Genomic DNA, 27958 nt, shown 5'->3' on the forward strand with positions numbered 1-27958 from the left:
CAGTGTGGGGAAGGTCAAGCTGCACTGTCCCAAAAGTCTGGAGAGAAGGACTGCTTGCAGCAAATCCCTTTTAATTCTCCACAGCCAGCGGTGCTCAGGGACGTGATTTAGCACTGGGTTGTTAGGGTAGTATGGTTAGGTTCAGGTTGGACTTGATGATCTTGAAGGTCTTTTCCAATCTGAGCAATTCTGTGAGTCTATGATTACCCATCTCTGCTCACTGTGCAGTGCTGTGCCAGAAGTACAGTTCTGGTGACCTGGATCTGCGTCCATGGCAGCTTGCAGCACTCTGCTTAATGACCGTGGTGACATCTGCCAGGCTGAGCCTCTCCAAGTGTCCGTGCTCACCTGGAGGAATTTACCCAAAATGTTAAATTTTGTCATCAGAATTAGCACATGCATTAATTCACCACCGTCCTTCATCCACTTGATGCAGTATCATCCCTGGAAGCTGCTGGGGTGGGCAGTGGCAGCAGCTTGGGCTCTACAAAGCCTGTGTTAGGGAAATAAGGTATCTAGGTATGTATATTGGCATGAACGTATCAGACAGCCCAGCAGAGGGGCAGGAGGAGGGGGAGAGCAGCAGGGGTTTGTCCCCACAACCCCCTCCCCCCACTCTGCATCCATCTTGCAGGACCGAGACGCAATGACATCTCATTGCCCAAGGGATAGCAGGGCCCCGGGGTGCCCAGGAGCTGTAGGAATAGAGATGGAACAGTATAGGCCCTGGGCTCTGCAGCAGGGGGCTGTGGGCTGCAGGGTGCCCCCACCTCTCCTGATTCCCATGTCTGTCTGTCTGCATTGGAACTCTGAAGACAGACATACAGGGGTCATGGAGATCACTGAAGTTTAATCCTCCTGCACAGCCTCCATCCTCTGCTCAAATGCCACGAATCATGCCATGCAGATGCTCATCTGCAGGAGGAAAGAAAAAAACGAAAGGATTCTACCTTTAATTGCAGAACATGAAGTCATTACAGGGTCATTAAAACGCCATGAATATGGAAATGAAATCCACAGGTAGCCGTGCAGATAGTGGCAGGGAGCCAAAGGTAATGCTGGATGGTGGAAAGGTTGGCTCCATCCCAAGGCATCGTTAGCCCTCTGCTCCAGGGCCTCGTGTCACAGCCACAGTCTGCTCTGAGATGAGCCCCTAGATAAGCAAGGCTGCAGCTCATGGGGTGCAGGCACTGGGATCAGCCACTGAGCACTGCCTGGGCACAGGGGAGATGCAGGCACTGCACGGTGGGCACTGGGTGCCACTGCCCAGCTGCACTCAGCCTGCATGGCTCGCTCCCAGCTCCAGCTTGGAAACTTTCCTCTTCCAGTTCCCATGGAAACGAGGAATTTTCTTCTTCCCAAAGTTGAGCCCTCTGCAGGGACTGCAGGGCCAGGCAGCAGGCAGTGCTCAGCGGGCACAGTTCATCTGCTGGAAGCTGCCAATCTGACTGCACAGAATCATGGAGTTATCTGAGTTGGACCTTTAAAGGTCCAACACTCCTACAACAAACAGGGATACCTACAGCCCTACCAGGATGCCCTTCCAAATGCTCCTTCAAGCCTTCCACAGCCCCTGCTCCCATCCCAGCCCCAGGATGGGATCTCATGGGCACAGAGAGGATGCAGCCATTAGAAAGAAGAAAACATTTAATACTTTTATTCAGAGATACAAGTTGAGATTTGTGGGTCTTTTTTTTTTTTTCTTTTTTTTCTTTTTTTTTCCCCTTTACAAACCATTACAAAAAAAAGGTCTTGCAAGTTGTCCCAGCTGACAGACTCATCTCGATCCACCTGAGCAGGAGCCAGCAGCCCCCAGTGGGGTAGGGATGAGGCACTAAGGCCATCAGTCCCTTCAGTCCCCTGCACTGCTGGCAGCTGGGGGAGAAAACCACGTGTGCTCCCACATCCTGCACTGGGAGGGAGGGCCAGGCACCAGTGCCAGACGAGGGTCAGCCCACTCAAAACGCAGCATGGCAGGGGACCAGACATACATTGACATGCATGGGTAAAAACATTAAAAAGGTTCTGTGTAAATGTAACAGGAGATGGAGCAGCTGCAGCGTGGGGCTGGCAGGGAGCTAAGGCTTGCACGCTGACCAGGAGGGTGCTGGTCAAGGAGAGTGGCACCAGAGCCCTGCCAAGCGCTGCAGCAGAGGTGCCAGACCCCCAGAGCAGGGAAACCACTTCTCTATCAACACTGGAAAAACAAGGAATGGAGCTCAGGAGCTGTGGGTGCAGAAGGCAGTGCCATGCTCGCTTCTCCAGGGGATGGGGACATGCTGAGCACTGTAGATCCCAGCCCCATTCCAAAACATGTATGGGGAAAGAAGCTGGGACGACCCAGGGCAGGAAGGAAGGGGTGCAGAGACATAAGATGCCTTTTCCACTGAATCTGTATGCAGAGAGCAGAAGCTGAGGGTCACAGAGCCCAGGGAGCAGCTTCTCCCAATGGGTGGAGGATGGGAATGGGGGGGGCAGAGCAGGGGGTGGCAGGAAAGGCACATGAGGATTAACCTGGTCCAAAGCAAGCAGCCCTGAGGAGCAAGTGGAGGGACTGCTGCTCAGCCTCGTGGGGTGCTGATGGAGAGAACAAGCACAGAGCCAGGGGGTGAGTGGATCTTGCATGGGACCACACCACGGGCAGAAGCCATCATCTGCCTCCCTTGTGTGGAGCCAAGAGTTGGACTTGATAATCATTATGGGTCCATTTGAACTTATGATTCCATGGGCAGACCCTGAGCTGCAGCCTGACTGCCCCTCGAGTCACCTCCCAGCTCTGCATGTAGAGGCTGCAGCAGAAAAAGCCCAAACTACAGAAGCAACCCAGCTTAAAACACTTCCAGAGCAGAAAGGAGTTGAACTGTGCCATGGAGAGGGCAGAGAGCCAGCATCACGCCTCAGACATCTCTGCCCCCCTCCAGGGAGGGGAGGGACAGCACAGAGCTCCAGACAGAGCTCAGCACTGCCATGAGCTGGTGTAGTGTTTGTTCTGTGTCACAGTGTTGCCCTGCCCCATGCTTCCTCCACTGAGCCCTGGCTGTGGGGTGCTGAGGAAGCTGCAGTCCCTTCCCACAGCAGCTGGATGTTAGAATGAGCAGGGGCTGGGAGCTGAGGGGAGGTGGGTAGTGTTCAGGGGCAGATGCCCACACCATGGCTGAAATAGAGGCAAACCCCTCCACGAGGCTCAGGGCTGCTCAACCCCAAGTGACCTGGGGTAGCACTCAGCATGAAGGCCATGCACCCCAGCTCTCTGGCACAGCCAGCCTGGTTTATACGGACACTGGACCAAAGGAAAGACAAAAACTGGACAGGGAGAGGCCTATGACCCAGCTTGAATGTACAGACTGGGGAGAACCTGGCAGGATTCATTAAGTACCTAAGTTCAAGCACCAGAAGGACAAAAAAAAAGATAAAATATATTCTCCAGGATAGGGCTGTTTGACCCTTCTGGCTTGTTCCCTGGTGGCAAACTCACCCCGAGATGATACAGGAAATGGCCGTGTCTTCTCTCCCCGCCTCACTAGAGGGCTAGTGTCAGGACAAACGTGGAATGCAGGCTCAGCCCTGCACTGTGTGGGGGCATGAGTGGAGAGGAACGGGGAGAGATGCCAATTCACTGAGGTAGCGGAACCAGCACTTCCACGTAGTTGAGTGGGAACAAGCCTGACTGGCCATTGATCATGCCCTCGTACCAGTTTTCATCGATCTGGTTGGTCAGGGTGATGATGTCACCTTCCTTGAAGCCCAGCTCACCATCATTCTCAGGTTCGAAGTCGTAGAGTGCCTTGCAGCAGGGCTGGTCCAGGTGAGCTGTGGGGAGAGGGTGTGCAAGAGGTGAGCTGGCTGCCTACAGTCTGACCTCAGCCCTACAGCAGGCAGCCAGCTGCTCACTCCAGTCCCAGACACCACATGGGCTCACCAGGTCTGCCAGAGCCAGGACTTGCACAGCCCCAGTGGGACAAGTGAGCACTGGGAGCTCTTCCCTGCCTGGCAGAAACTGTGCTTTAGCTCTGCACTCAGGATGATAAAGCATCAATTTAATTTGAACTCCTCGATGGGTTTTAGCTCACTAGTTCCTCTGCCTTCTTGTTCCAAACATTTCCCCTCATAAGCTTCTCCCAGAGCGCAGCCCCAACCCCTGTGCCTTCCCCTACTTCAATGGGAGAAAAGCAGGCACGAAACTTTGCAGCTGTAGAGATCCTACTGAGAGCAGGCTGAGCTAATGCAGACCACTCCAGGGCCCCAGTTCCCTTCCCTGTTGCTCAGTGCCTGGAAGGGCTCTGTGCTACGGCTTTTCCAAACAGGACATGGGGAATGGTACAACAGGAGGCCAAGCACACCTGGTCTGCTGAACTTCCACAGCACAAGAGGACTCAGCATTAGAACTTGGAAAACACCAAAAGCAGCAGCCAAGCACCTTCTTTTCTGAGAGAACTTCTCAAAACACCAAGCTGGTCCCACAGCCACAGCATGTACCACATTTCAGGCACCATAAACCATTCTGCCCCACTACTGTACCACCATGAACCCCTTGCTTGCCCCACTCTGATGCATCCAAGACTGCCTCTGTACCCCACTGAAAGCTCCTGAGCCCCTTCGAGTCAACCTGTGGGCTCTGCATGGGAACTTGGTGCAAATCACAACCCATCTGAGGCTGCTTGCTGCCCAGACACCACAAAACACACACCATATACCAAAGCACTGCCCACTCTGTCCCCAGCCTCCAGCTGCATGGTGGGGGGAGCAGCTAGTAGGAGCAGGAGAGACAGATCAAGGCTGGGTGGCTTGTAACAGGAAAAAGGTGGTTGATAATCTCCTGGAAGAGCTCCTGATCCTTGTGGGCTCAAGCAGGATGTGCCTGCAGGATGACTGCTTCTAGAACTCATCCAGGTGAGCAAAAGCTTTAGGGTGGTAAATTTCAATATAGCATGGTTGGGTTAATTTGGGCCTCGGTAGAGGTGATGTTTTAGCTCAGCTGTTCTGCTGGCCAGGCACAGTGCCTCAGCACAGGGGTATTAGTGGCTTTGAGAAGCAGTGTCGAGGAAGGAGGAGCAAGGAAGGGTGGGGACAGATGGTCACACATCATGCAGTGCAGTGGGAGGAAACTCACGGATACTCCTGACGAAGGCCCGGGATGGCTTGTCGGATCGGAAAGAGGAGGAAGCTGCTTCCAAACAAAAAGAGACATGCTTAAAACAACAGGAACTGGAGACAGGGAAAGGCAAGGCCCAAAGGGAGGTTCTGTTAGGAGAAACATGGCATCCTGCATGCTGTTAGAAAACCACCTGCCTTGCTGGGATCAGGAAGGGACAAATGCAGCGTGATGGAAGATGGGGAGGGAGAGATGTTTAATTTTTCCTTTCTGCCCTTGGTGTCACTGACTGGGTGCTATCAGTCAGTGACCCAGACCAGAGGCTCTCCTGGGACTTCTCCAAAGTCAAGAAAACAAAGGCTGTTGGGCCCAAGAGAAAACAGCCTGAGTTTAGAGATGTTTAAGACACTTTCAGAGCTACCAGCTTGTGCAGGCACATCCAACATGTCAGAATCATAATTCTCAGGCAGAGCAGTTCCCCTCCATCCCCAGGACACTGCTTCGGAGGCACCTGTGTGCACACTGACATACATGGGACAACTTTACCTGAGACTTTAGGGGTAGGAGTACAAGAGAAGCCCCCGTTAGATTGGTTGGTATCTCCAAAGTCATATGTCTCCCTGGGTTTGGGCTTGTATTCCCGCCTGGGACGTGAGGAGGCCTCCCTCATTCTGGTAGAATTAAAAGAAATGTGGATAAATTAAAGTGAAGTCTAAGAAGATCAATGCACATCTTGCCTGTTGGTGTGAATGGTTTGGAGAAAGCATGCTGCTGCCTGAGGTAGAAAAGGAAGCTTTCCCTCCTGTGTTCCCAGCTGGGCAAGGCAAACATAACTGGCCCCTTGCATCCATAGTCTCAGCTGCCTCCACCTCAGACCTCCAACTCAGCCTTTTGAAGATGATGCCCCTAGGCTTTGCTGTAGAGGTAGCTCAGGCAACCACTGCTTTCAGGCCAGCAGAGGACACTCGTGCTGCAGTTTGAAAGCTTGCTGTGGTAGGATACTCCCAGCTCTTCTCAATTCCAGCCAGACACAGCATCCATTCAGTGGTTTCTTCTATGACAGAAGAGCAGCAGGGCAGCAGTGCTAAATCACCAGGTACTCCAGCTCCCTAACTACAACTGAAGCTAATGGCACAAGGACACTAAGCTAGGAGGGGGCAGGCAGATTCAGCTGATGACATCTGATCCATCTGCTCCAACAGTACAGTTACTTGATCCTAGGTCTGGCTAAAAGATACTACCTGCTCAAAGCCCAAAATGCAAGGAGCTATGGGCACTGGCATTAAGGTGCACTGCTTTTCCACCCTTCCATTGCCAAATTCAATATCAAGCTCCCTGGGAACTGCACACTCCAATTCAGGCATTGCTCAAACCAGCAGAGCCTGGCTGCCCATGAAGCAAGGACAGACAAGCTGTTTTGTATTTTAGAATGTGCCCATCGCTGATATGAATGATCTGAATGAGATTTGGACTGAAGCTGCAGCGACTGCAGGAACTGACTTTAACACCAGGGGGCAGATTCAGACAGGGAGCCAGGTATTTACTGGAAAATCCCACACACAGCTCGTGGCTGTGAAAACGGAGTGCCCAAAGCCCCCAAGACTCACCTGCGTTTGAGTTTTTCTGCAAGTTCATCCAGGATCTGCACTGCCTGCCTGTGGTAGTCCAGCTGAGCATCCACCAGGGCCGACAGCTGGCTCACCTGCTCAATCTGTGAGAGTCACACCAAGGCAGGATGAATGGCTTTCCCTTGCTGACAGGAGACTCCCACTGGGGCTGAGATCATACTTGGAAATGTGCACAAGGGACAGATTCCCCAGGAAAATGAGGATGAGGTTTGGGATTTCAAATCCTAGGGACTAGGCTCTGGCTGAGACTCAGCAGAACAGAGGCCACTGTCTCCCACCCCCTCGGCTTCCCTTCTCGAGCTGGTCAAATCCTTCCCAAGGGTGCTGCATTATCTGGCCAAACTCATTCCCAATGGCACCCTCACGCAGATGGAAACACACAACCCACCCCCAGCTCTCAGCCCCAGGGACAGCAAGGAGTCCAGGTGCCCTCCATGCACTTACATCAGTTTCTAGGAGGTTGTGCATACTGGTCTCTGCTACTTCCTTGGACTCTTCAAACTTCTCCATGGCCTGTCGGAGTTCCTCATCAGGGATTTTTCCCTGTCGCTTCTTCTTGTAATCAAAGTCCAAGCGTCTCCCTTCCAGCTTCTTGAGATGGTGCTGGAAAGAAGATGAACAGTAAAGAAAAAGAGGCAAGAGTCAGAGACTGGAAGCAACTGAATTTTTGAGTCAAGAAGGCAGCACGAGTCACAGACCAAGCTCATTCATTTCAGAAACTTGATCTCAGAGCAAACACTCCTGTGGCTCCCACGTTTGTTCAGACTCCTGCGAGGTTCCAACACAGGATAAAGAGCTGCATGTCAGGGTTGCTGCAAGATGATATAGAGGAGCAGATTATTTGGCAATGCACTACTGCTGCAGGTGCTTTTTACTGAGGAATAACCCACAACAGATTGGTATGAAAATACAATTTCACCCCCTTCTAGCTGGGAGCTGCATGAAAACAAGACAGTGAGCAGCTCAGCTCTGTTTCCCATGCAAGGTTTTCAGGGAAATGAACAGCTGGGCCTCTACTTTCAGCTCCTTGTGAGTGACAGGGATCTCCAGAGATCAGGAATTGGGATACAGGTTCTGGCTATTGTATCTTGTAACAGCTTAGGGTCAGAACTGTTTAAATGAGCACCAAATGCAAGCAGCTCAGAACACACGTTGTGGCACACTATCACGGCATCCTTCATAAAGCAGAGTGAATAGTGAACTACTCCAACCTACATCCAACTTCAGAAGCTGCTCAGGAACAGTGGCAGTGGTGCTGAATGCACCGAACAGGGGAGGAAGTAACAGCAAATCTTGAGAGAGAACGCACATGACATGCAGGGGAACAGAAGTGATAACTGTGCAAGTCCACGTTGTTTCCCACTGTGATGGAGCAAGTGGTCACATGCACTAATTAGCCAGAACAGGCCAGAATCTAAGGAGATAAATGGCAGAGACAACACTGTGGCATTTACCTGGATCTCCTTCAGGTCTTTGTCACACAGGTTCTGGAGGGGATCAATAAAATTTTGTTTGACTTCGATATCCAGTGAGTCCTTCACTTCAGCCAAACGTTTCATAGATTCCCCAGCATCAAGCAGTGCATCGCCTTTGAGTGAGAAAAGGAAGAGAAAAGGACAACAGGCCAGCCAGTTAAATAGAGCCAAAGTCTGTGGCAGCTGCATGCAGAGCCATTCTGCCATGACACCCAGCATGTGCACGTTCTGTCACGTGTCAAAAACCTCCACGTTTCTATCTGGAGCAACTCACTGAGCTGGGCACAGGGAGTGCTGACTGGTGTGACAGCAGGCAATGGCACGTTAGTGCCAACTCCACAGAAGACACTTCACCAACGTGCTTCATTTTCTTCCTCTGAAAATAAGGAACAATCTCTACACGTTACACAGAGGAAGGGAAAAGTATTTTGTAAACAGCTTTGTTAGCTCAGGAGTCCCTGAGCTACTAATTGGCTGAGCAGTGCTTTAACTTTGCTTGGCCACTGCTGACAGCAGAAGCCAGGGGCAGAGTACATTTAGCCTGATTCAGCCAGGCCATCCTTATGTTCAGATGGTTTTAAGCCCAGAGAACTCTTGACCTCTCAAGTTTCCCCAGGTGACAACAACCAACCTGCAGCCTTCCATTCACTTTGGACACTGACCTCTATCGAGCCAATCTTATCTCTTTTTCCACCACTCTCTGAATTAGAACTCAGAGCCGCTCACTGAAACCTATTTAGCTTTTCTAATGCTCCTTCTAATGATGACAGTTAAACCAGGCAGCCCTGCAGCAAAGCATTTTTAGTCTTGGCTTTTTATTCCAGTAGAAACCATTTTATAGATTAAATTATTCCTGTGCAGCTTTGGCAAACCAATCGTTTCAGCACTACATGAGCACAGGAGACTAATGCAAATGAAATAGAGAGTAAAGTGAAACCAACAGTCTGCTGTCCATGTGGAAAAAAAGTATACAACAGAGTATCTGCAGAAGAATTATTTCAATGGTGATAACTCCAGATAACCTGTCAAAATAAAAACGTATCAGCTTAAGTGTTTCTGTGAAGAGAGGCTATTAAAGGAAGCCAGGTTTGCTATGTTCTTCTAAAAACTTCCTTCCCCCTTGCTCTGCAATAATTTCCTGCAAGCCAAGAGATACAGAGTTCTGAGCCAGCCAGAGATACCCTCGAGAATTCCACTCCCACAGAGTAGCCAGAGCTTTGCAATTTTCCTGATGCAAGAAGGCTCCTCCCTGCACTGGAAGCAATCAGACAGCTGTGCACTGTACCAGCTCTGTCACATGTGCAAGCTGATGTTTCATTGGGTTAAGACTGATGACATCAAAAAGCTTCACACCCTTTTCCTACCTACCAGTCACACGTGGCTTGTTTTATGACTACGAGAAGTTACCCCATGAAGACAGAATCCTCAAAGCAGAGCTCTACTGCATATTCAAGCACCTCGTCTTGCTCAGTCTGATTTCCACATCACCATGCTCAGTTTAAAAAGCACAGAGATAGTTTTTCCCACATGCAAATTTATCCTAGTATTCAATAAAAAGCATTAAAAAGTTTTGGACCTAAGCCTAATGTCATCGATTGTGATCCAGTACCCTTGGGTTCCTCTCACTCCTTCCCTACCTGGGTGGAAGCCTTCAGACCTCTTCTAAGAGCCCCAGCGAGGGCCAGTGTACAGAGGGTGCTGACAGCACAGACATCAGCAGTGAGCTGTGGATTTTACCCCTGGTTTTGGTTTAAGGAATGAGGTGCAGCCACTGCCGTGCTTTTGCTCTGAGACTGCTATAGATCTGGCACTCATTACTGGCCTGGACCAGAGGCACATGCTGCTAAGTGATATAAAGGGTCACAGGGCCCTTCAGTAATCCAGAGAAGAGAGTGGAAATTTGGCACCAGACTTCACTGTCTCATCTGCACGCTCCTGGAGGGAGCAGCCCCACGGGGCACTCACCGAAGTTGGAGTCCTCGCCCAGCTCCTTGCCGTAGCGGATCATGCTCTCCCCCAGCAGCCCTTCTGACTGTGGGTAGCCAGGGTTCTTCACCTGCCCACGGATCTTCGACATCGTGTTCAGCATGGTTAGCTTGGCTCTGGAAGCTGGCAGAGAAACAGGCACAGCCGTGTTTGCAATTACTTGGACTTGCCAGCAGCTGCTGGCCACTGCCAACTCTTTTTTTTTTTTAAGTGGCTCCCGAAGCCAAGAAGTGCTATTGTCATAATCTACCAGAAATATCACTTGCTATGAAAAGTTTCTTTTCCAAGACAGCAAACAAATATAGATCCCCACAGCTAAATGGTGAAGGCCAAAGGAGTTTCCCCAGCCCTCCCATAGTCCCTGGAGCATTCTCTGAACAAGCTGCCTGGAAACACAGGAGGTGATGGCTACGAAGCTAACCACCCCTTCCCAACCCAGAGATGACATTTTTTCTGGGCACCTCTGTAAAAACAGGTCCCCCCCAGATCTTTCCTAGATCCAAGGTTAAAGATGTGTCCGTTTTATTCACTGTTTGATAGCAACAGCAGTGTCTTACAGCCCAGAAAAACATCACAGATCAAGAGGGCTATATGATCACAAAACAACTGTGATCTAGGGTGAGACCCCACTAAACTCAGCCAGTTAGCAAAGCACACCTCAAGGCCATAAAGGTTCTCTCTGAGGTCTCTCTGTACCCTCTGTCTCTTCTCCTCTTACCCAATTTGGGAGCCAGAGGAAACTGGACAGGAGAGGTCCAGCAACTCACCCGGGTTTGGCTGCAGGTATTCTATTGTCCTGGTCAATACTTCTGTAACTGCCTTACTGGTCAAGTCCACTTTCTGTAGGAAAACAAGATGATCCAGCAGCAGTGAAGATCAGCTCAGGGCTTTGGCAAGGTCACAGAAGGCTTACATGTGTGATTTTAGGGATTTCTCCCATCCACTGCTCACCTTTTCCATTTCCTTGAAGTCATCGTCAAGTTTGGTCCCCTCTGCCCCTCCAACCTTTTCGCTGACCAGCTGCAGAAAAAGAACAAGGCAGGAAGAATCAGGCACAGTAGTGGCTGTCCACTCTACCTCATACAGAGAGGTAAAGAGTCCTGGGGACAGAAAGAGAACAGGGGTGGTCCAGACAGCACCTGCAAGAGAAAGGAGGCAGTAGGAACAGCCCAAATCACGGTGATAACAATGCTGCCCCACTAAAAAAAATAAACATCCCCTACCCTCCCAAGGCACTGCTCAGCCTTTAGACACAGGCAGGATATTCCCCACCTGGCAGAAGCTACAAAGCACTTTAAAATCTCAGCTCACAGCTCCAACTCCAACGCTTTCTGGAAAAAGCGAGCAACAGCATTGTCTCTCAACTCCATTTCAAGTGAGGCTTCAATTTCACACATGGCAAAATGCAAGTAAACAGGGAATTAACATACCCTGCTTGCAGCAGCCAGTACAAGAACTAAGTTCAAAACGAACCTCTCAAAGCCTTAAACCACAACTCCTTGCAATCCAGATGGTGAGAGCTCAGGATCTAGGGCTCTGTATTTCAAGATTTTTTTTAAGCGAAGGATAAAGAGATTTATGGAAGCTACACGAAAAATTTCAGATCCAATTATTGAGGTATCTCTGATGTCTGTTCTAAAACAAAGCAACAGCAAGATGTTTGACACAGCTGCAAAGGCAGGGCTGCTTTTGGCACGAAGGGCTTATCAGCTTTCTTCAAAATACCACTTAGTGTAAGAAAAGACTTTTTCCCAAAGCCTCACCATTCAACTTCCTGAGCTGAGAGACGTGTGCCAGAAGTGCTTTGTTAAATCCTACTGAAGTAGTGTCCTTCCATACAAACCAAATAGAAAGGAACATCTCTGTTCCCATGGGGCGAGGCCAGTGGCAGTACATGGGGCTCAATGGATCGGCCAAAGCTACCTGCAACACACCCACAAGTGATTGCCAGGCCCCACAGCGGGTCTGTGTACAGCAAATTACCTCCACAGACATCAAAAGCGCTCTAGGAAATGGCTGCTGGCTCCCAGGCTCTTGCTGCCTGCCACAGCCCATTGCCAGGATTCCTCATGCTTGAAGTCAAAACTCCAGCTCTGGACAAACAATACAGGTTTATCTACTTCAACATCAAATATCTGATTTTATCAAGTCTTTCTTCCTGTGGTGCCCATGGGGACTCAGAGTGGTTCCATAGAGGACAAGGAGAAAAAAACTCTTCAGGCAAGCATCCAGTTCCAGATGCACTTAGAGATGCTCCTTCAGCTCTGTGCCACTGCACTCACCGGGCAGTGCTTAGCTCCAAAATCAAATGATTGCTGTTACAAAGGAAAGTCCACAGGGATTCAGCAAAATCCCAATTCTAGACCCTGAACTGGTAAAGAAAAACAACTAATGAGCTGCCAACCAAGGTGCTAGGCTGAGCACTGCTACGGTCAATGCGCTCTTCGTGCCTCAGTGGTCAGATGGATATCTGCAGCTGCTCGGAGCTTCAAGGCATGCAGACATCACAGGGAAGAGGCTCAGAGAGGGCAGAGAGCTCCTCTGAGTGACAGCTCTGCACTGAGCAACAGCAGCATAAATCATCGCGAGGCCAAAATATCCTTTTAGAGCAAGAGTTTGAAGGAGCTGAGAAAGAAGGCAGCAGCCTTTCAGGGCCTCACTTCGCCTGGGGAAAGCTTTTCTCTCTCTCTGGGGAAGCAGAGGATCCCAGATGTCTTACAAAGAGATAGCTGTGGTTTCTCCTGGACATTTAGTCTCTGGGGGAAAGCAATGGGTCAGTGCTCTCCATGTTCACTCAGCCCAGTCCTTGGCTCTGGATCTCATTCTCAGGTGTACGCCCCAATGGATCTTCATATGTCACTGCACGTGCAGCCCCACAAAGGTGCACGCACGCTCCTCCTGTCCTCACCAGCTTTTTCCTAGCACCTGAAAGGACACGGGAAGTGCAGGGAGAGCAAGAGTACAGATTCAGCAAGAGCATGCCAAGAGACACGAGGGGCTCGAAGGGGTGTTATCACCGCAGAGCTGCCTGCAGATGGGCAAACAACCAAAACTTGAATTCTTGCTTTTTTTGGATCCTTGCTCTGTGCTTGGGGTGCCAGCACACACTCCTGCGTGCCAGCTGATCTGGGGAAGTACACATTCCTCTTTGGAGCAGGGAGAAAAAACCACAAAGCGGTTGCTCTGCCTTCCAGACCCTGCGTGGGCACTCGCTCCCAGCTGCCACCGCACACTCCTGTGCTTCCATGCCAAAAGACAGCTCCTCACGCAGCCTCCGTGGCCAGAAAGGGGTTTCTACACAGCCCAGATCACATTCCCAAAGGCTGCAGCTCCAGAAACGTCCTTTCTTTCACTATACACCTAGGAAGAGTACAATTAACCCGAGTAATTCCATCCCTGCTTATCCCCCACCCACCCACACTCGGATCTGCAGCCCAGAAAGACGTAAATGCCGCCTCTGACGGGGAGCTCTGCCGTAATCAGGGAGGGCATGCCATGTCGAACACGGCCATCACCACAGTGATTTTGGAGGCTTAGCACTCTCTCAGAGAGCACAGAGATGTGAAGGAGGAATATTCGCTTGCAGACTAATTTAATCCTCCTTTTGACATCCAAGAAATGCTACTGGTGCCCTGCTGGGAAGGAAGAATAAGACTGAGGTTTTCTCCCTGCTGGCTCTAATTAAGCTAGGAGGCTTCATCTCAGGAGGAAAGAAGGAGGGATTGTGTGCCATCTCCATCCCAACAGTCCCAAATCTGTCAGGCAAGAGGACAAACTAACACAGGTTCCCCCCGGTGAAAGCGGGGATGTGAACCAGGGACATGGCTGGCATGTTCATGGCAGTTCATTCTGGAGAAGGCTGAGAAGGGATCTGATCAGTACTAATCAATATCTAAAGGGATGGGGTCAGGAGGATGGGGCCAGGCTCTGTTTGGTGGTGCCCAGTGACAGAACAAGGGGCACAGACTGGAGGCCAGGACAGGGCACACAGCAAAATGTTAAGCCTAGAGCAAGCAGCTCAATGCAAGGGAAGCAGGACACAGTTGGCAGAGCAAAAGCCCTCGGCTGCAGTGCACAGCAGTCAAAGCTGCGTGCTTCCTACAGCAAATATTAGCACAAGGCAATAGAGCCAGGCGTCACAGATCAGCGAGATAAAACAGCTTCAAAACAGGACGGCTCTTTAGCAGGCATCACAACCACCAATAAATAGGGACGAAGCAGACGGTGCACACACAGGCCAGCAGAGAAGCAACACCCGTGTATAATTAAAGGTCGTTGGCAGGAAAAATATGCCCCAGATAGCTCCGAGCTGATCTCAAGGCGTAGGGAGGTGCACTGATGGCAGTCCTGTTGGACGGCTCCGGCTCTGTGCCAAGGTGTGGTGGTGGCTCCCACCCAGCAAACACCTCCACGGGAGGGCCAACTCCAAAGCACGGCACGCAGCTTCTGCTTCATCTGTCTCTTTGCTCCTGACTGCATTTTGCAGCCCCATTTTAACGAGGATCAACTCACAGGGGCTTCCTTTGTAGAAGCATGGGAACTCAAATAATCACACTTACCTCTGGCGTCCCAACACTACCGAAGGGCTGAGCCTGGTAGATGTTCAGAAATGAAAGCCCTTTTGTTAGCCAACTACAGGAGCTTGGCAACAGGGAGAGGAAGGAATGATCTGTGTATGCTGAGGGATAAGAAAGACAAGATGGAGAGGGGCTTCTCTTATAGCAGAGAGTGGGAGAGAAACATAAGCCCAGGGATGAGGGAGGGCTGTGTTGTCTCTCCTGACACAACACAAAATCCACACACCCCTCCTTGTCCTCATCATCCCCCTCCAATCCCACCACTCCTTCACCCAACCTACACAATTGCTCTTCAACCCCAAGATGAGCTCGTGGTAAATAACAAACAATCCAACAATGCTCCTGTCATTTGGTGCATCCTTACATAAACCCAATGAATCAGACAGACCTGGCAGGCATCTGCTGCTGCCCACGCCATCACTGAAACCTAAACAGATCCCAGTGGCATTAAGTAGGACCCTGGCACACCCTGGCAAAGATGCTCTCCTCTCATTGCTGGCTGCAGCACCACCCCTTTAAAATCCTGGTGGTGACATGAGGCCGTGCCCAGTGCATTTCTCCACACAGCAGATGTGTGTGGATGTATTTAGGAGTACAGAGCATCAAGATGCCTTGCCAGCAGCAGACATGGCCATTTCCAGAGCTAACGAGTGGCAGCTCAGAGCATGGGTTGTGCTGTGCTGCACTGCTGGTGATGGAGGAAGGACAGATATGAAGAAAAAAAATGGAATCAGTGTACAGCACGATCATCAAACATGAAACTAGAGCCAGAAGCAAGTGGGAAGATGCCACCAGGCAAACCTCTCGCAGCTGAGGAGTGCTGGTGAATCCCCTCCATCTCGAGATCAGCAGAGTAGAGAAGTGCAGCACTGTCCCTAAAGGTGAGCAAGTCTTTGTCCGCCCAGCCTGTGGATATCAGAGCCTGAAGTCGGTGCTATGCCAACAAGCAACTTCCCGACGGGGACCTCACACATCCTACTGACACAGTGCTTTTCAACCTTTAAGTACTTTCAACTGGGAAATTAAGGTAGGATGTAACTTCCTCAAACAAGCACAACGCATTGAGAGAGGAAAAAACCTATTGTTTCCTTCAAAACTCACATTCTTTCTCCGCAGCAAACAGCTAGTGCTATTTATAACATATCAAACATATGCAATCACTGCATTCAAAGCAGTTGCCCACACTATAATGAAAACATTATCCTACCCAATACTGACGTGCCAAAGTCTTCTCCCTCCTCCCTGCCACCTCCCAGCGTCATGCTTCAACTGAAAGTGCCCTTTTGAGAAATAAAAACCACAGGCAAGCAAACAGACGAGCAGCTCTGCCCAGGTTGCCTGCGTTAGAAAAGAGCAAGTTCAGTGGAAAAAAAACCACCAAACCAGCCCACAAACTAGCTAAAAAAGGTGCTGTACGTGTCCTGAATCCCAGATGAACGAGGCTTTAGTGCAACACAAAAACCTGGGAGAGAGATGTAGTTAAGGAAAACACAGCTGGAAGTGCTGGGATTGCTGGTGAGCAGTTTCGGATGTGCACAACAGCACGCTGCTGTGAGCTGTGCCCGTGGGAGCTAAATAAAGCCATCACACCACTGCAATAGCTCAGTAAGGCACAACTCCCTGGAATTAAATGTAATTTTTGGTTGTCTTCGCTAGTAGCTTCATCATCACAAAGGACAAGGCAGTGGGGAGCTCGCAGCTCCACGGAGCCAACACAACTCGCTGCTGCTACACGTATATTTAGAACAGTTGGGCAGCACGTGGGTCTAATCCCTCAGCTGCAGTGCTGGCACTCTCCTGTTGTGGGATCTGGCAGTAGCAGGGCTGGAGAACCCCAAATTTCTGAAACACACTCCGCTCCAGCACCTAGGAAGTACCCATGGTGTCCCTAAGCTCTCATGACAACTATCACCTTCCCAGCACCATCCTTGGGAGCATGGCAAGAGTGGAAGGTGCTTGTCCAACAGCAGGCACCACTTCCCCTCCATCCCTATCTCCTGCAGCTCACTGCATCCCCAGCTGTGGGTGAGGAGGGCAGCAGCAGCCCACTGGGAGCACTGGCACTGCAAACACACCTTTTTACCCCAGTGAGCCTTTAGTTCTTTCTGGATTCTGTCTGTTCATGTCTGCTTCTTACCCTTGGTCGCACTCTGCCTCCTCAGAGGCTTTCAAAGTCTTTTTTAGGAAATGCAAGGAACCCTTTCTTGAGGAATGACACTGCAGAGAGGTAGCAGACATCCCAGTTTAAGCAGTGACCAGCACACCCACAGCAAAGTGCATCCGAATCTGGGCAGCTTCTGACCTACTTTAAAGAGAAGGAAACAGACTGAAGCATTATTCTGTGGAATAGGGGATGAACAATTATCATCTCATAACAAGGAGGAAGGCACATTCCCTAGCAAGCCACCATGCCCTGAGCAGCAGGAGAATGCTGCGAGCTCCCAGCAGCTCTGTCAGTACCACCACACCTGCTGGACTTCCCCAGCCCAAAAGTCACCACTCTAAGCAGAAAAGAGAATGAGAGGAAGTGATTTTGCCTACTGTCAAGAACAGGTTAGCAGCAGAATCAAACCAGAAGTGGGATATGACTCGACAGACACTGCCCCACCTTTTGTCACACTCTGTTTGGCTGCAGAAAGGCAGATGAGAGGAAGGCAAACAGCAGGCAAAGCTCTCACCTCGCTGCCCCTCCACCTGAGACACTGCTGCTGGCTCCTAACATCAGTTCTGCTATTCATCTCACTTCTCAGGGCGTATGGACCTGACAGTTCCAACTGCCACTTACCTCATCCCATCTCCCCACTCACAAAACTGTTTTTACTCTGGTATCCAGCCCTCAATCTTCTACTGGGCTTTCTTGCCTTCACTGTTCCTTTATTTTACAGGAAGAGCCATTCCCTCCTGAGACCAAGCACCATCGATGAACCTATCCAGACACATGTAGAGGTACTCCTGCTGCCTTCTGCCCTCCCCTTCTCCTTTCTCTCCTTCTCTAGCAGAACGCCTTCAAAGTGACCTCAGGTTGTAATCTTATCACATAGGAACCGCAAAGAAAGAGCTGTCGTATGCAAAGACAGCTTTCTAGGGAGCCACCTGTCAAATCACCTACTCAAAGCATTATCGAATGACTCATCTCCATCCAGCAGATGGGCTCAGAGGAATGAGGACAGCATGAATTAGAAAACGTAACTTAAGTAGGAGCCAGCAGGTCTCACCCACAGGGCTAAGGCCAGTGCAATGCAGCCACTTTTTTTGCTCAGGGAATTCATCCTTTCATTTAAATGCTGGATGGCAGCATTTAAGTCGTGGCTTGCAGAAGGGGCATGCTGCTACCCTGAGCACAGACTGGCACCAGAGAGAAGTTTCAGACCTTACCTCTTGCTCTGGGTGACACTTGCCACGGGGTTACCACATGAAAGCAGGCACCTCCCAACAGTCAGCAACGAGGCCTTGCATCACATTTTCTCCTGTTATTAGCTACTTCTCACATGCTTTATACCAAATGAGACATCATTTCTATTCAGCTAGAATTAAATAAAACTGGGTCAAGCAAACAGTGAAAACAAAACCACAGGGAAAAGCAGCAGCAGTTCTCTCTGCAACTGGCACTGCCCATCTCCTCGCCCACGTGCCACGGCTGCAGAACTACAGTAAACTAAGGGGAAATGGGGAATATTTGCCTTGCATCCAGATTTCCTGCCCAACCTCCCCACGTCCTATCTCCAAAAGCCTTTGTTAATTGCTGCCTGACTTTTCTGAAGTTGCTGAGCAATCACTTCCCAGCAGCTCCTCCAGACCTCTGACGCAGGGGAAAAGACGAGCGAGCGGTTGCTACCATTTGGCACTTGGAGCTGCTCAGCAGATATGGCATGAAGGTACAAAGTGCTGAAGTGTCTCCTGGAGTTTGGTTTTGCCTCATTTGTGAGACAGCAGCAAAGTTCTGATGTCACTGAAGCAGAGCAACCAGCAGCCTGGCTATGCTGCTGCCAGGGATTTCAGGATTTCATGAAAAGCAATAGAAAAAAGGAGTAGGAGGGTTTATGACACCTGGAGGCCCCTGAGGAGAACACAACAGGCACGAGGCAGCTTGTGAGAAGGACTCCCAACCAGCAGACAGGATTTCTGCTCCAGTGAAAACTGAGACATGAGAAAAATACCACCCCGGGGTGCAGGGCAGTGAATGGCATCATCCAACAAAAGCCACCAGTACAGCAGAGCCCAGAGACCATCACAGAGCTGGGAATGGGGGTACAGAGGGTCAGCTCTAGCTCTGATGAGCCAAAGCCATGCTGACAGGACACATGGAGCAATTAGGTAAGAGGGTTTAGTCACCTGCACGCAGGTTTAGATGGAGACTGTGTTAATGAGGACTGGGGACAACGAGGTGAGTCAGCAGTCAGGCTCACGGACAGAACAGATCCAAAAAGGGTGGTGAGAGATCTTCAGCAGCAGCTCAGATCTGTAAAAGGAAAGGTAGTAATCTCCCTTCCCAGTTTTAAGAGGAGGAGAGGAAAACACATGCAGAGCACTGCTGACGTGCCCTCCTTAACACAGGCAGAGCTGGCCAAAAGAGAACTACAAGAACGATAGAAATCACAGTGTACACAAACATCAAAGAGGGAGAGAAATAATTCAGCAAATGATACACACACGTTTTCCTTTGTTAACGTGAATACTAGGAAAGGCTTGGTGGTTATCACATCCGAGCACAGCATCCTAAGGAAAAGGAGAGGGGGAGTGACATCTGCAAGGCCGCAGGGAGCCAGCAGACCCAGGTCAGGCTCCTGCAGAACTTTCACTCTGCAGATGACACTATCACTGCTGCCTTGCTGCCAGAGAAACAGGTGTAGCAGAAATTCTGGTAGACAACACAACACCCGTATTGCTTTATCCCTCTCTGACACAGAGTGCAGATTCCCTTCCTCCTGGAGATGCACCCAGTGCAATGAGGAGCTTTGCTATGTATGAGAATGGCTCCAGCAACATCTGGTGCTGCAGATTTGTGCCTGCCCAACAAAAGCACGTGTGCAGCCACACGTCAGCACCGACGAGATGCTTGCTAAATGCTTCACCACTTTGCTACACAGTGAAGATGAGGGAAAAAAATCCTTCTGGCAAGAACAGCACCTCCTTACTCAGTGGATTTGCTTTGTGGGTGGGTAATTATTCACCAGTTTTCTGCCTTTCTTGTCATGAAGGTGACTAGAATAATGTCAAATATAGCTAGTCCTATAAAGCCAACATAAATTTGGTCAAAAAAGTGCTTAATATATTATAATAGCCAGATAAAGTCTGGCCCAGCAAGCACATACAGCCTGGTTTTAAATTCAGGGACAAATTATGAAGCATTTTCTCAATCAGAAAAAGCCCTTTAAAGCTTTAATCACACAAACTTTACCTTCTGTCTGAAAGACAGAATTACATTATGGAGATGGGCTTAACTTAATTTTTCAAAGCAGAAGTACAAGCTCATTAGTGACAATGCTCTGAACTTCGTTAACACGTGAGATAGGAAGATTCTCAGATCCCAGTGGCTCAGGAAGGAAATCCCAGCTCCACCAGCACGTACTGGTGACGAAGCTGGTGGCACAGGATGGGATGAGCTTGGGATGGGGTTGTGCTCTATGTCCACATCAGGAGGAGCAGCAGGGCAGGTCCTGCCTCCCAGCCCCAGGTGGAAGCCTGCTGCTGCTGGAGGGGATCCAGGGAGCTGCTTGCTTACAGCTCCAGCCTGGATGGCTGCCGCCAGCAGCCCTGGCCGCCCAGCACGGCTGCTTCCTGTCAACAGGAACCTGAAAGTGATGGGGTTGCAGTTTAAAGGGATGGGGGAGGTGGAAGAGGAAACCTTTCTTTCTGGAAAAAAAAAAATATTATAAAAATTATATATTACTTTTAGACAGGGAGAGGCCAAGGGGTGTGTGTGAAACTTGCACTAAGTCGTGTCACACGGACATTCACTAAAAGAGAAGTAACACGATGCTGTGTGGCAGCTGTAGCCTGAGGAGCCCGGCTCCTTCCCCTTCTGCCCCAGCTCTGAGCAGATGTCACTCACCTTCCCCCAGCTCAGGGCCAGGGATACAGCATGACAGAGAGGGGACAGAGCTCAGGAGGGAGCAGATCTGCAGAAAGATGTGAAAGTCAACCCCTGCAGACAAGCAGCAGCAGAACAACTCCTTGTGTGTCCAGCTCTGGGCCCCGACTTCATCACTCACACTCAGGATTCGACCAGCACGTAAAGAGTCCAACAGCACAGCACGGGGCTCTTATGAAACAGCATTAATGTCCAGATGCATCACTGCCTTCCCATGTGAATGAGGCTAGCTGACGTTACAAACCCAAGACCTTCTGAATTATGGATTTATTTTATTTCTGAGTGGGTTTCTTTTTTGTTTGTTTTTGTTCTTTTTTTTCCAGCAGTCTGGCATCTTGCTTGGCAGTGGCACACACCAGCAGTCTCCCCTGGAAGTACAGCAACATGAGCTGCACTGATTTAGGGTGCAGTAGGCTCAGTTCTTGCAATAACCCCCTCACATTCCACTCCTCACAGAGCACAGAGGACCTTTTCACTGTGCATTCTTCACCCAAGTCTCTCAGTTCCCTTGTAGGCACCCACTGTATGCCTCAGGCAGATGAAGCAAAAGTTGCCATGAGACTCAGGCACTATGGAAAGGTGCAGGAGAGGACAGTGTTCAGTACTGCCTCTTCCCTACCATCCAACAAACCTACTCGTGAGCTTGGACATCAGCTCAGAGAGGCACAGATAGAACCTCTTCCCTTCTGCCATCAGCAGCAAAAGAGGCTACAGCCTCCCCCAGGCACGGGCAGCTTGCAGCTTTGATTCATTTTTGCATGAGTGTTTCTGCATCTCTGGCAAGGCGAATTGCTCTGCTCCTGCAGCAGCAGCTCCATGCTATGGGTCCATGTCCTTCTGGGTCTGCCAGGGGCTGGACAGGGCTGCAAATCCTGGCAAAAGGTGCTGGCGTATGGAGGAAAGGGGGAGAGAAGGAACAACAAATGTGCTAAAGGAGTAAGTCAGCTTTTACAGGGCAGTCTGCCTGATCTCATCCCCATTTTGCTCTTTCCCAGGAGGAAAGTGTTGGCAGGGTGAAGCAGAAGGAAGGATTTCCTTCCACTACATCCAGCAACAACCCCCTCCCCCCCCAGCTCTGTCTTACACTTTCAATACTTCACCCTCAAATTAACCCATTAGAACAGTCAGACAAATAGGCAATTTTAGACAGCGTGAGATGACAATGAGGAATCAGTGTTCCTGATGCCACACGTTTCCCCCGCAGCCCTGAGTCATGCATCCTCCCCGTGTCCCAGATTCCCCAGCTGTAAACATGGGATAACAGTGCTCTGTTTAACATGAGAAATGAAGAGGGAAGCACAGAGAGCAGGATATGAGGGAGCCAGAGCTTTCTACCTCTGCTTTCTGCTTTGCCTTTCGAGAATCAGAGCTCTCATTACCATGAGAGCCTAAAAATTGTGAAAGCAATCCTAAAAGGATGAGAAATGCCAAGTCAACATAACTGAACCATCCTCTACCTGCAACTCCAGGCAGGCTGGACAACACTGAGATCAGCTGGGAACTGGTGTGCTCATGGGGCTGTTTTGCCAATGATTAACCAGCAGAACAATGCTGCCAGGCCAAGTATTTCATCAATGAGAAATCATGCAAGAAATGACAGAAATTAATATTAAAATATCTCTCTTACGGTCATTTTAGGTAGATGTAGCAGCAGGCATTATACCAGTATTCAGTCATTACAGTGAGTGAGGACAGGGTGAGGAACTCCTGTTCCCTGAGTCCCATTCACTTTGAGGTTTGCTGAGAATGGAGTACCTGCACTGTCCTCCACATCTGCACCTGCCATACACGGACTTGCATGAAACACTGGGCTCCAATGACACAGAGAGACGAGGGCTCCAGCATGCTGGATGAGGATGACAGCAGCACTTGGGCTGGCTGCAGAGCACGGCCTGCTCTCTGACATTGCTAGCTGGCACTCTGAGCACCCAAGATCTTGCTGTGCTTAAGCAAATCTGCCTTTCCTCAGCCTTGTGAGTCAGGAGCAGATGAACATCGAAAGACTAACCTGTGAGACTGCAGGGGACTCCAGCCCAGGTTAATATTAATAGAGGAAAGCCTGAGTGCTGTGGGAGGGAAGATAAGGCTGGCAGGACACAGCAAATCCCTCAACTTGCTGGTTCAAGTTCATATTTCCAGATAAGGCACTTCAACATCACATCTCAGCCTTTGTCACCAAGTGGCACTGCCTTGAGCCAGGAACATGAGGAGAACCTGGAAGGGAAAACTGGAGGATCTGTTCTCCCAACTTCAAAACAGAAGTTGGTATATAAGGGCTGTTTGTGCACCTCGTGTCCCAGAAGGGCAAAACAAAATCCAGAGAGTGCCCGCTCACCAGGATCCTGTGTGCCCCTCTCATCACATCTCTGAGGAACTGCTGAGTTCAGGTGGCACACAAGTGCATTTCAGGTCCATTGCCAGCCTTAACTCTTTCTGGAGGAATCACTAAATGCCAGCACGACATTTGCATTCCACTGCACAGCCTGGCTTGTCTTGAGGTTCTGTGCCCACTTTCTGGCACTGTGCTTCAGCTCACGTCCTATATCCATAAGGTTGCAGCACCACATCAGCACTGGGGATACCACTGTTCAGTCACCACTGCTCTCACATCCAGCATCTGCTGTCAGTGGCTGAAGCTCTTGCAGTGGTTGTCTTGAGCTAAGACACGAGCTCCAGGTGTGGAAGGATCTAGCAGTGCGGAAACAACTTCCATCTGGAAACAGGAACAACCCAAAACATCTGCAGCAGGACAGGGCACCAACAGGCCAGGGAAATGGGCCTCCGTGGGTTTTGTTTTCAGTGTAAAAGGTTATCCTGCACGCTGAGCAGCACATTTCCCTTCCAGCAGGAGATCCTGAACCGCACAGCACGTTTGTGACACTCAGAGCAGCCCACTGCCCAGCTGCAAACGGGGCAAAGGAAGTGAGTGGAGAGCTATCTCCTGCCTGGGGGAGAAAGCCTCAGAGAATCAGGTGCTAGAAAGACTGGCTTAACTTTAAAAAGAAAAAAAAAAAAAGGGAACTGTTAAAAGGTATAATCTGGGAAACGGGAGAGGGAAGAACATCTGAAACCACAATGCTAAGCCACTACAGAAAGAACTTCACCCAAAGAGAAATAAAGGAAATCTCACTCCAGACCACACAAGAGGAAGAAAGAGAAAAAGAAAAAGAAAAAAAAAGAGCAATGCCATCCCTCTCCTGGTTCCCACACAGTCCCTGTGCAGTGCATCTGAGGCCAGGCTCATGTCTCAGGCCTTTAAGCAGATGCCATTGCACCACAGCAGTGGGCACAGGTGATTCTTCACCCATTGCTCAGGACAGTGAGCACGCATCGCAGCCGTACAGGGTGTAGGAACCACTTGTTCCTGGAGTGAAATGACTGTCACAGGCCAAAGAGCACAACCCAGGCCCTCAGGTTCAAAAATATCTTCAAGAGCCTTGAGAGCAATCATCAAACATCAGGAAAAACTGTGTATGTTATAAGGGTTTGGTAGTTCTAATGAGCACTCTCCTCTTGGAAAACGGCTTTTGTCTTCTGCACACAGAGGGGGAGGCTGCTGGGCTTTGTCTTGGACCAGGACTCTCTGTTCTCATTCTGCACACCCCAGGAAGGGAAGAGGATGTTATCCTACGGCTCCAAGGCTGCCGTGCTGCCCGACATGCTTTTGGCATGGTCACTGAGTGCAGCCATGGCAGATTGCAAGCAGGAGGGCGGCTGGCGAGCAGCTCCTCAGGCACAGCAGGCACAAGAACTCGTATGCTGTTCTGGATGCTGAGCCCGAGCAGGATGAGCAAGGTTTGGGTTTGGTCCATGCAGAGCACACTCATCCTGTTTGACATGACAACAGCATCGAGCAACAGTGTGGGGCAAAAAATAAGCAACGTCATTCTTCCAAGACAAGAGTGCTGACCCCAGCCTGGGCTGAATCCAACCCCACGCTGAGCCATCGGGGCATCTGCTGATTGATGGGAGCACAAAAACACGTCTCATGTCTCCAGAAAGGCTTTGTTATACATGAAATGCCAGCAGTTGGCAAGCCCCAGTGGGGACAGGGATATCTGGCAGAGGGAGGGGACACGTTCACCAGTGCCACATCACAGCAGAGCTGCCTCCACCCTAGGGCTTGTCTCTTCATGGCAGATAACCCACCCAACGCTGTTATTCTGTATGTAAGGAGAAGGAACCTGCACATACACTCATCTGGCACTGGATTCACCAAGGAACAGCTCAGATGCATTTCTTAGCCCTGCTTATACAGAAAGCATATCAAATTTCTGCAGTTACCAGAAAGTCTTGCAGATACTAAATCTTCCACTTTGGGACTTAAATTGGTTTGTATGAAAAGAAAACAGGGCAAGTGAAGCCATCTCCACACCAGGAGGTTTCTGCACCTCCCTGTTCACCTGAGAGGCCAGCAGTGGACCCCAGCCATGCAGTGATGGCAGCTTCCCATACTGCACCCAGCTCACGCTGCTGGAGCTCCAAGCTGTGCATCTAGTTGCTTCTCCCTCTTGGGAGGCCACTTTCTAAAGGCTGGTTTTATTTTTGTACTGTCTCTTTTTTTTTTTTTTCCTCTCTCTCTCCAGAGGAACATTTTGCTGTGAACTAGCAAAACCTGTTCTGGATGCACAGGCTCACATCCTGAAGCATTGCAAGCAAGGCTTTTTGCAGGGTACTCTAGGCTCTCTGTTGCGTGACAGCATGAGGCAGAAGCTGGTACCCAGCTCTATCCCCACACTCCAGACTGAAAGGCCCAGCATGCCTCAGTCCTGGCTGCACTCTTCTTCAATTAATAACAGACGTGGAACGAAACACAACGTTTTAGGAAAGATCTTCCACATGTTTGGCTTTGGCAGCATCTGATACCTTTAAGAGAGCCAAAAAATAGCTAATCCTCCTCCTCCTTCAGCCAAGGAGTGGCTGAAGAGTGGGACCAGGGGAGGGAAGGGGAAGAAGGGTGAAAAGGGAAAGGAGAGGAGAACACAGAAAAGGGGCAGAGCTAGAACCAGCAACTCCTGTTTCCAGACAAAGAAAACCTCTGCAGCACAGCTGCCTTCCTATGTTCCAGCCACTGGGACACGGTGAAGGTGGTAGCAGGGTCCCTCCTGTCACCCTGCTTCTCTAGATCCTGCAAAGCAACTCGGCAACCATACTGAAATACCAGCAGAAAGGCTTCTTCAGATTTAATCACCTTCCACAACCCTGCAGCAGCGGGAGCTGCAAAAGAGCCCAAGATGCAGCCACATGCACACCTTCTCTCCCACCATAGTATTCCTTGAACACAAGCTAAGTGCTCAAAACACATACACACAAGCATGCACGCACAGCAGACAAATGGGCCACCAAGTTTGGGCACTGGGCTGCTGCTCAGCAGAGAGCTGCACTTTTCCATGCGTAATCAGATTGGTTCCTTTAAAAAAATAAAGAACGACATCCATAACAAAAACACCACATATGAATTCACTTCAGTTTACAGTAATTCCCCCCAGAAAAGTTTCATCAGATGTTTTAGAAAGATGTTTCCAGGCCTTAGAAACACGTTACTTCTGACTCATCGATGAGCTTTCACCTCTAATTGCCCCACTACAACAACACTGCACATCTGTGCTAGTTAGTCTTCCTACAATTTATTTGCAGCACAACCTCCCCCTGTGGAAGTCATAAAAAAAAATGATGCAGAGATTTGTTTTCCTGTTGTAAGAAAGGGGGTGGGGAATGACTTCAGGAATGTATTACTTTGCTGTTTAAGCAAAATGCTTTTTCATAAACATGGCCAAGAAAGGAACCAACACACGTAGCAAGCGTACACAGATGGAGCTTAGAAGGGTTTAAACTATGAACATGGAAAGCAGAGCCCATCGGTGGATCTGTGGGAAATTAATCTGCCTTGAATTTAAAACAGGGGCACAAAAGCAATGACTGGGGGACCCAGAACAGCGTTCCTAAGGACGTGCTACTAAATTCAGCTTTGTTCCAAGAATACATTAAAAAAAAAAAATCCCAAGTGCTAATTTCAGGAGCACAGCTGTACTATAATTACAGGAGACACAAAAAGGCTTCATTTGCTAAAAACTGCTCTTCTGACAGTCTTCCCAAACAGCAGAGCCGTACCCTGACACACACAGGTGGGGAGCTGTGGTTCTGCCTCACTGATCTTCCTCAGTCCCAGTGCTATCATGGCAGTGGGAACATCCCGAGGTCACAGGAGAGCGACCCATGGGGAACACCACCCCGCAGGCTGCGCTTTATGCAACTGCTCTCCCTTCCTCCTTGAAGGCATCACTCCTAAAATCCCACTCTGTTCAGGAATGCCCATAAACCACAGGGTTTAGAGCTCACAGTGAATCTGTACAGATCTCTATAGCGAGGCCACCACCGTGCTGGAACCAAATCCCTCCTGGTGACCGTGCCACTGTGCTGCCCAGCTCCACGCTCACTGTGGTCTCCAGTACTGGTCTCATCTCCATCCGACGTGGCAGAGATGTGGGCGGAGGACAGCCGATGGGGACGGGGGGATTGATCTAGGGGTGCTGTGACCCGATGTCACCGCAGTGGCGGATCACTGCAGTGGTGGTGCCAATAGCGGGGATGGCAGCGGAGCTCACAGCACTGGGGTCCGTGTCAGAAGAGGTGCTGGACAGGGAATGGGAAAGGAGCAGAGACCGGGGGGGTTCACACCTGGGCGCTGCCACAGGGCACCCCAAAGCGGGAGTGGGACAACGGCAGGGAGATGGGACAGCACCTCTGGGGAACACTGAGGGTGGGGGGAGCGCAATGGACGGAGGGAGGGTGCGGGTCCCGACGGTGCCTCACCTGGGTCGCCTTGTAGAACTGCTTCTTCAGCCCCGCCACCGACATGCTGCCTCCTGTGCCGGCCGCCTGAGGACGCGCAGCGTGCGGCTTAACGCCGCGGTGACACTCGGCAAACACGGAGCCCACCCGCAGCCCGCTCGGCCGCTGCCAACGCCGCCGTTTCCGCCGAAACGCCGCCGCCAGGAAGCGCCCGGCCCGGCCCGGCCCGCCCCGCCCCAAGGCGGGCACAGCGCCCCCTGGCGGCGTGGCGGAGCGTCACTGCAGCACAGCGCCCCCTGGCGGCGCGGCGGAGCGTC

At 50.4% G+C, this 27958-nt stretch overlaps 1 protein-coding gene across 3 annotated transcripts; it reads right to left on the reverse strand.

Annotated features, from left to right (window-relative positions):
• Positions 1–3403: 3403 nt before the first annotated feature.
• SH3GL1 (SH3 domain containing GRB2 like 1, endophilin A2) lies at positions 3404–27791 on the reverse strand. Of its 3 annotated transcripts, none has more exons than XM_065745935.1 (10): positions 27663–27791; positions 11133–11201; positions 10949–11021; positions 10161–10304; positions 8175–8308; positions 7165–7323; positions 6700–6803; positions 5639–5763; positions 5111–5164; positions 3404–3810 (listed from the first exon to the last, which is right to left on the reverse strand). In XM_065745935.1, exons 1-10 carry the CDS (start codon positions 27705–27707, stop codon positions 3614–3616), a joined length of 1104 nt encoding a protein of 367 aa, XP_065602007.1. In that variant the 5' UTR covers positions 27708–27791; the 3' UTR covers positions 3404–3613. The 3 variants fall into 3 exon arrangements, with proteins under 3 accessions (XP_065602007.1, XP_065602009.1, XP_065602008.1); XM_065745937.1 differs by lacking the exon at positions 27663–27791 and adding an exon at positions 12165–12381; XM_065745936.1 differs by lacking the exon at positions 5111–5164.
• Positions 27792–27958: the final 167 nt, after the last annotated feature.

This window comes from Cyrtonyx montezumae, unplaced genomic scaffold (genome assembly GCF_038088225.1).
Source record: "Cyrtonyx montezumae isolate F1298 unplaced genomic scaffold, pur_monq_1.0 scaffold_39, whole genome shotgun sequence".
NCBI classification, from domain to species: Eukaryota; Metazoa; Chordata; class Aves; order Galliformes; family Odontophoridae; genus Cyrtonyx; species Cyrtonyx montezumae.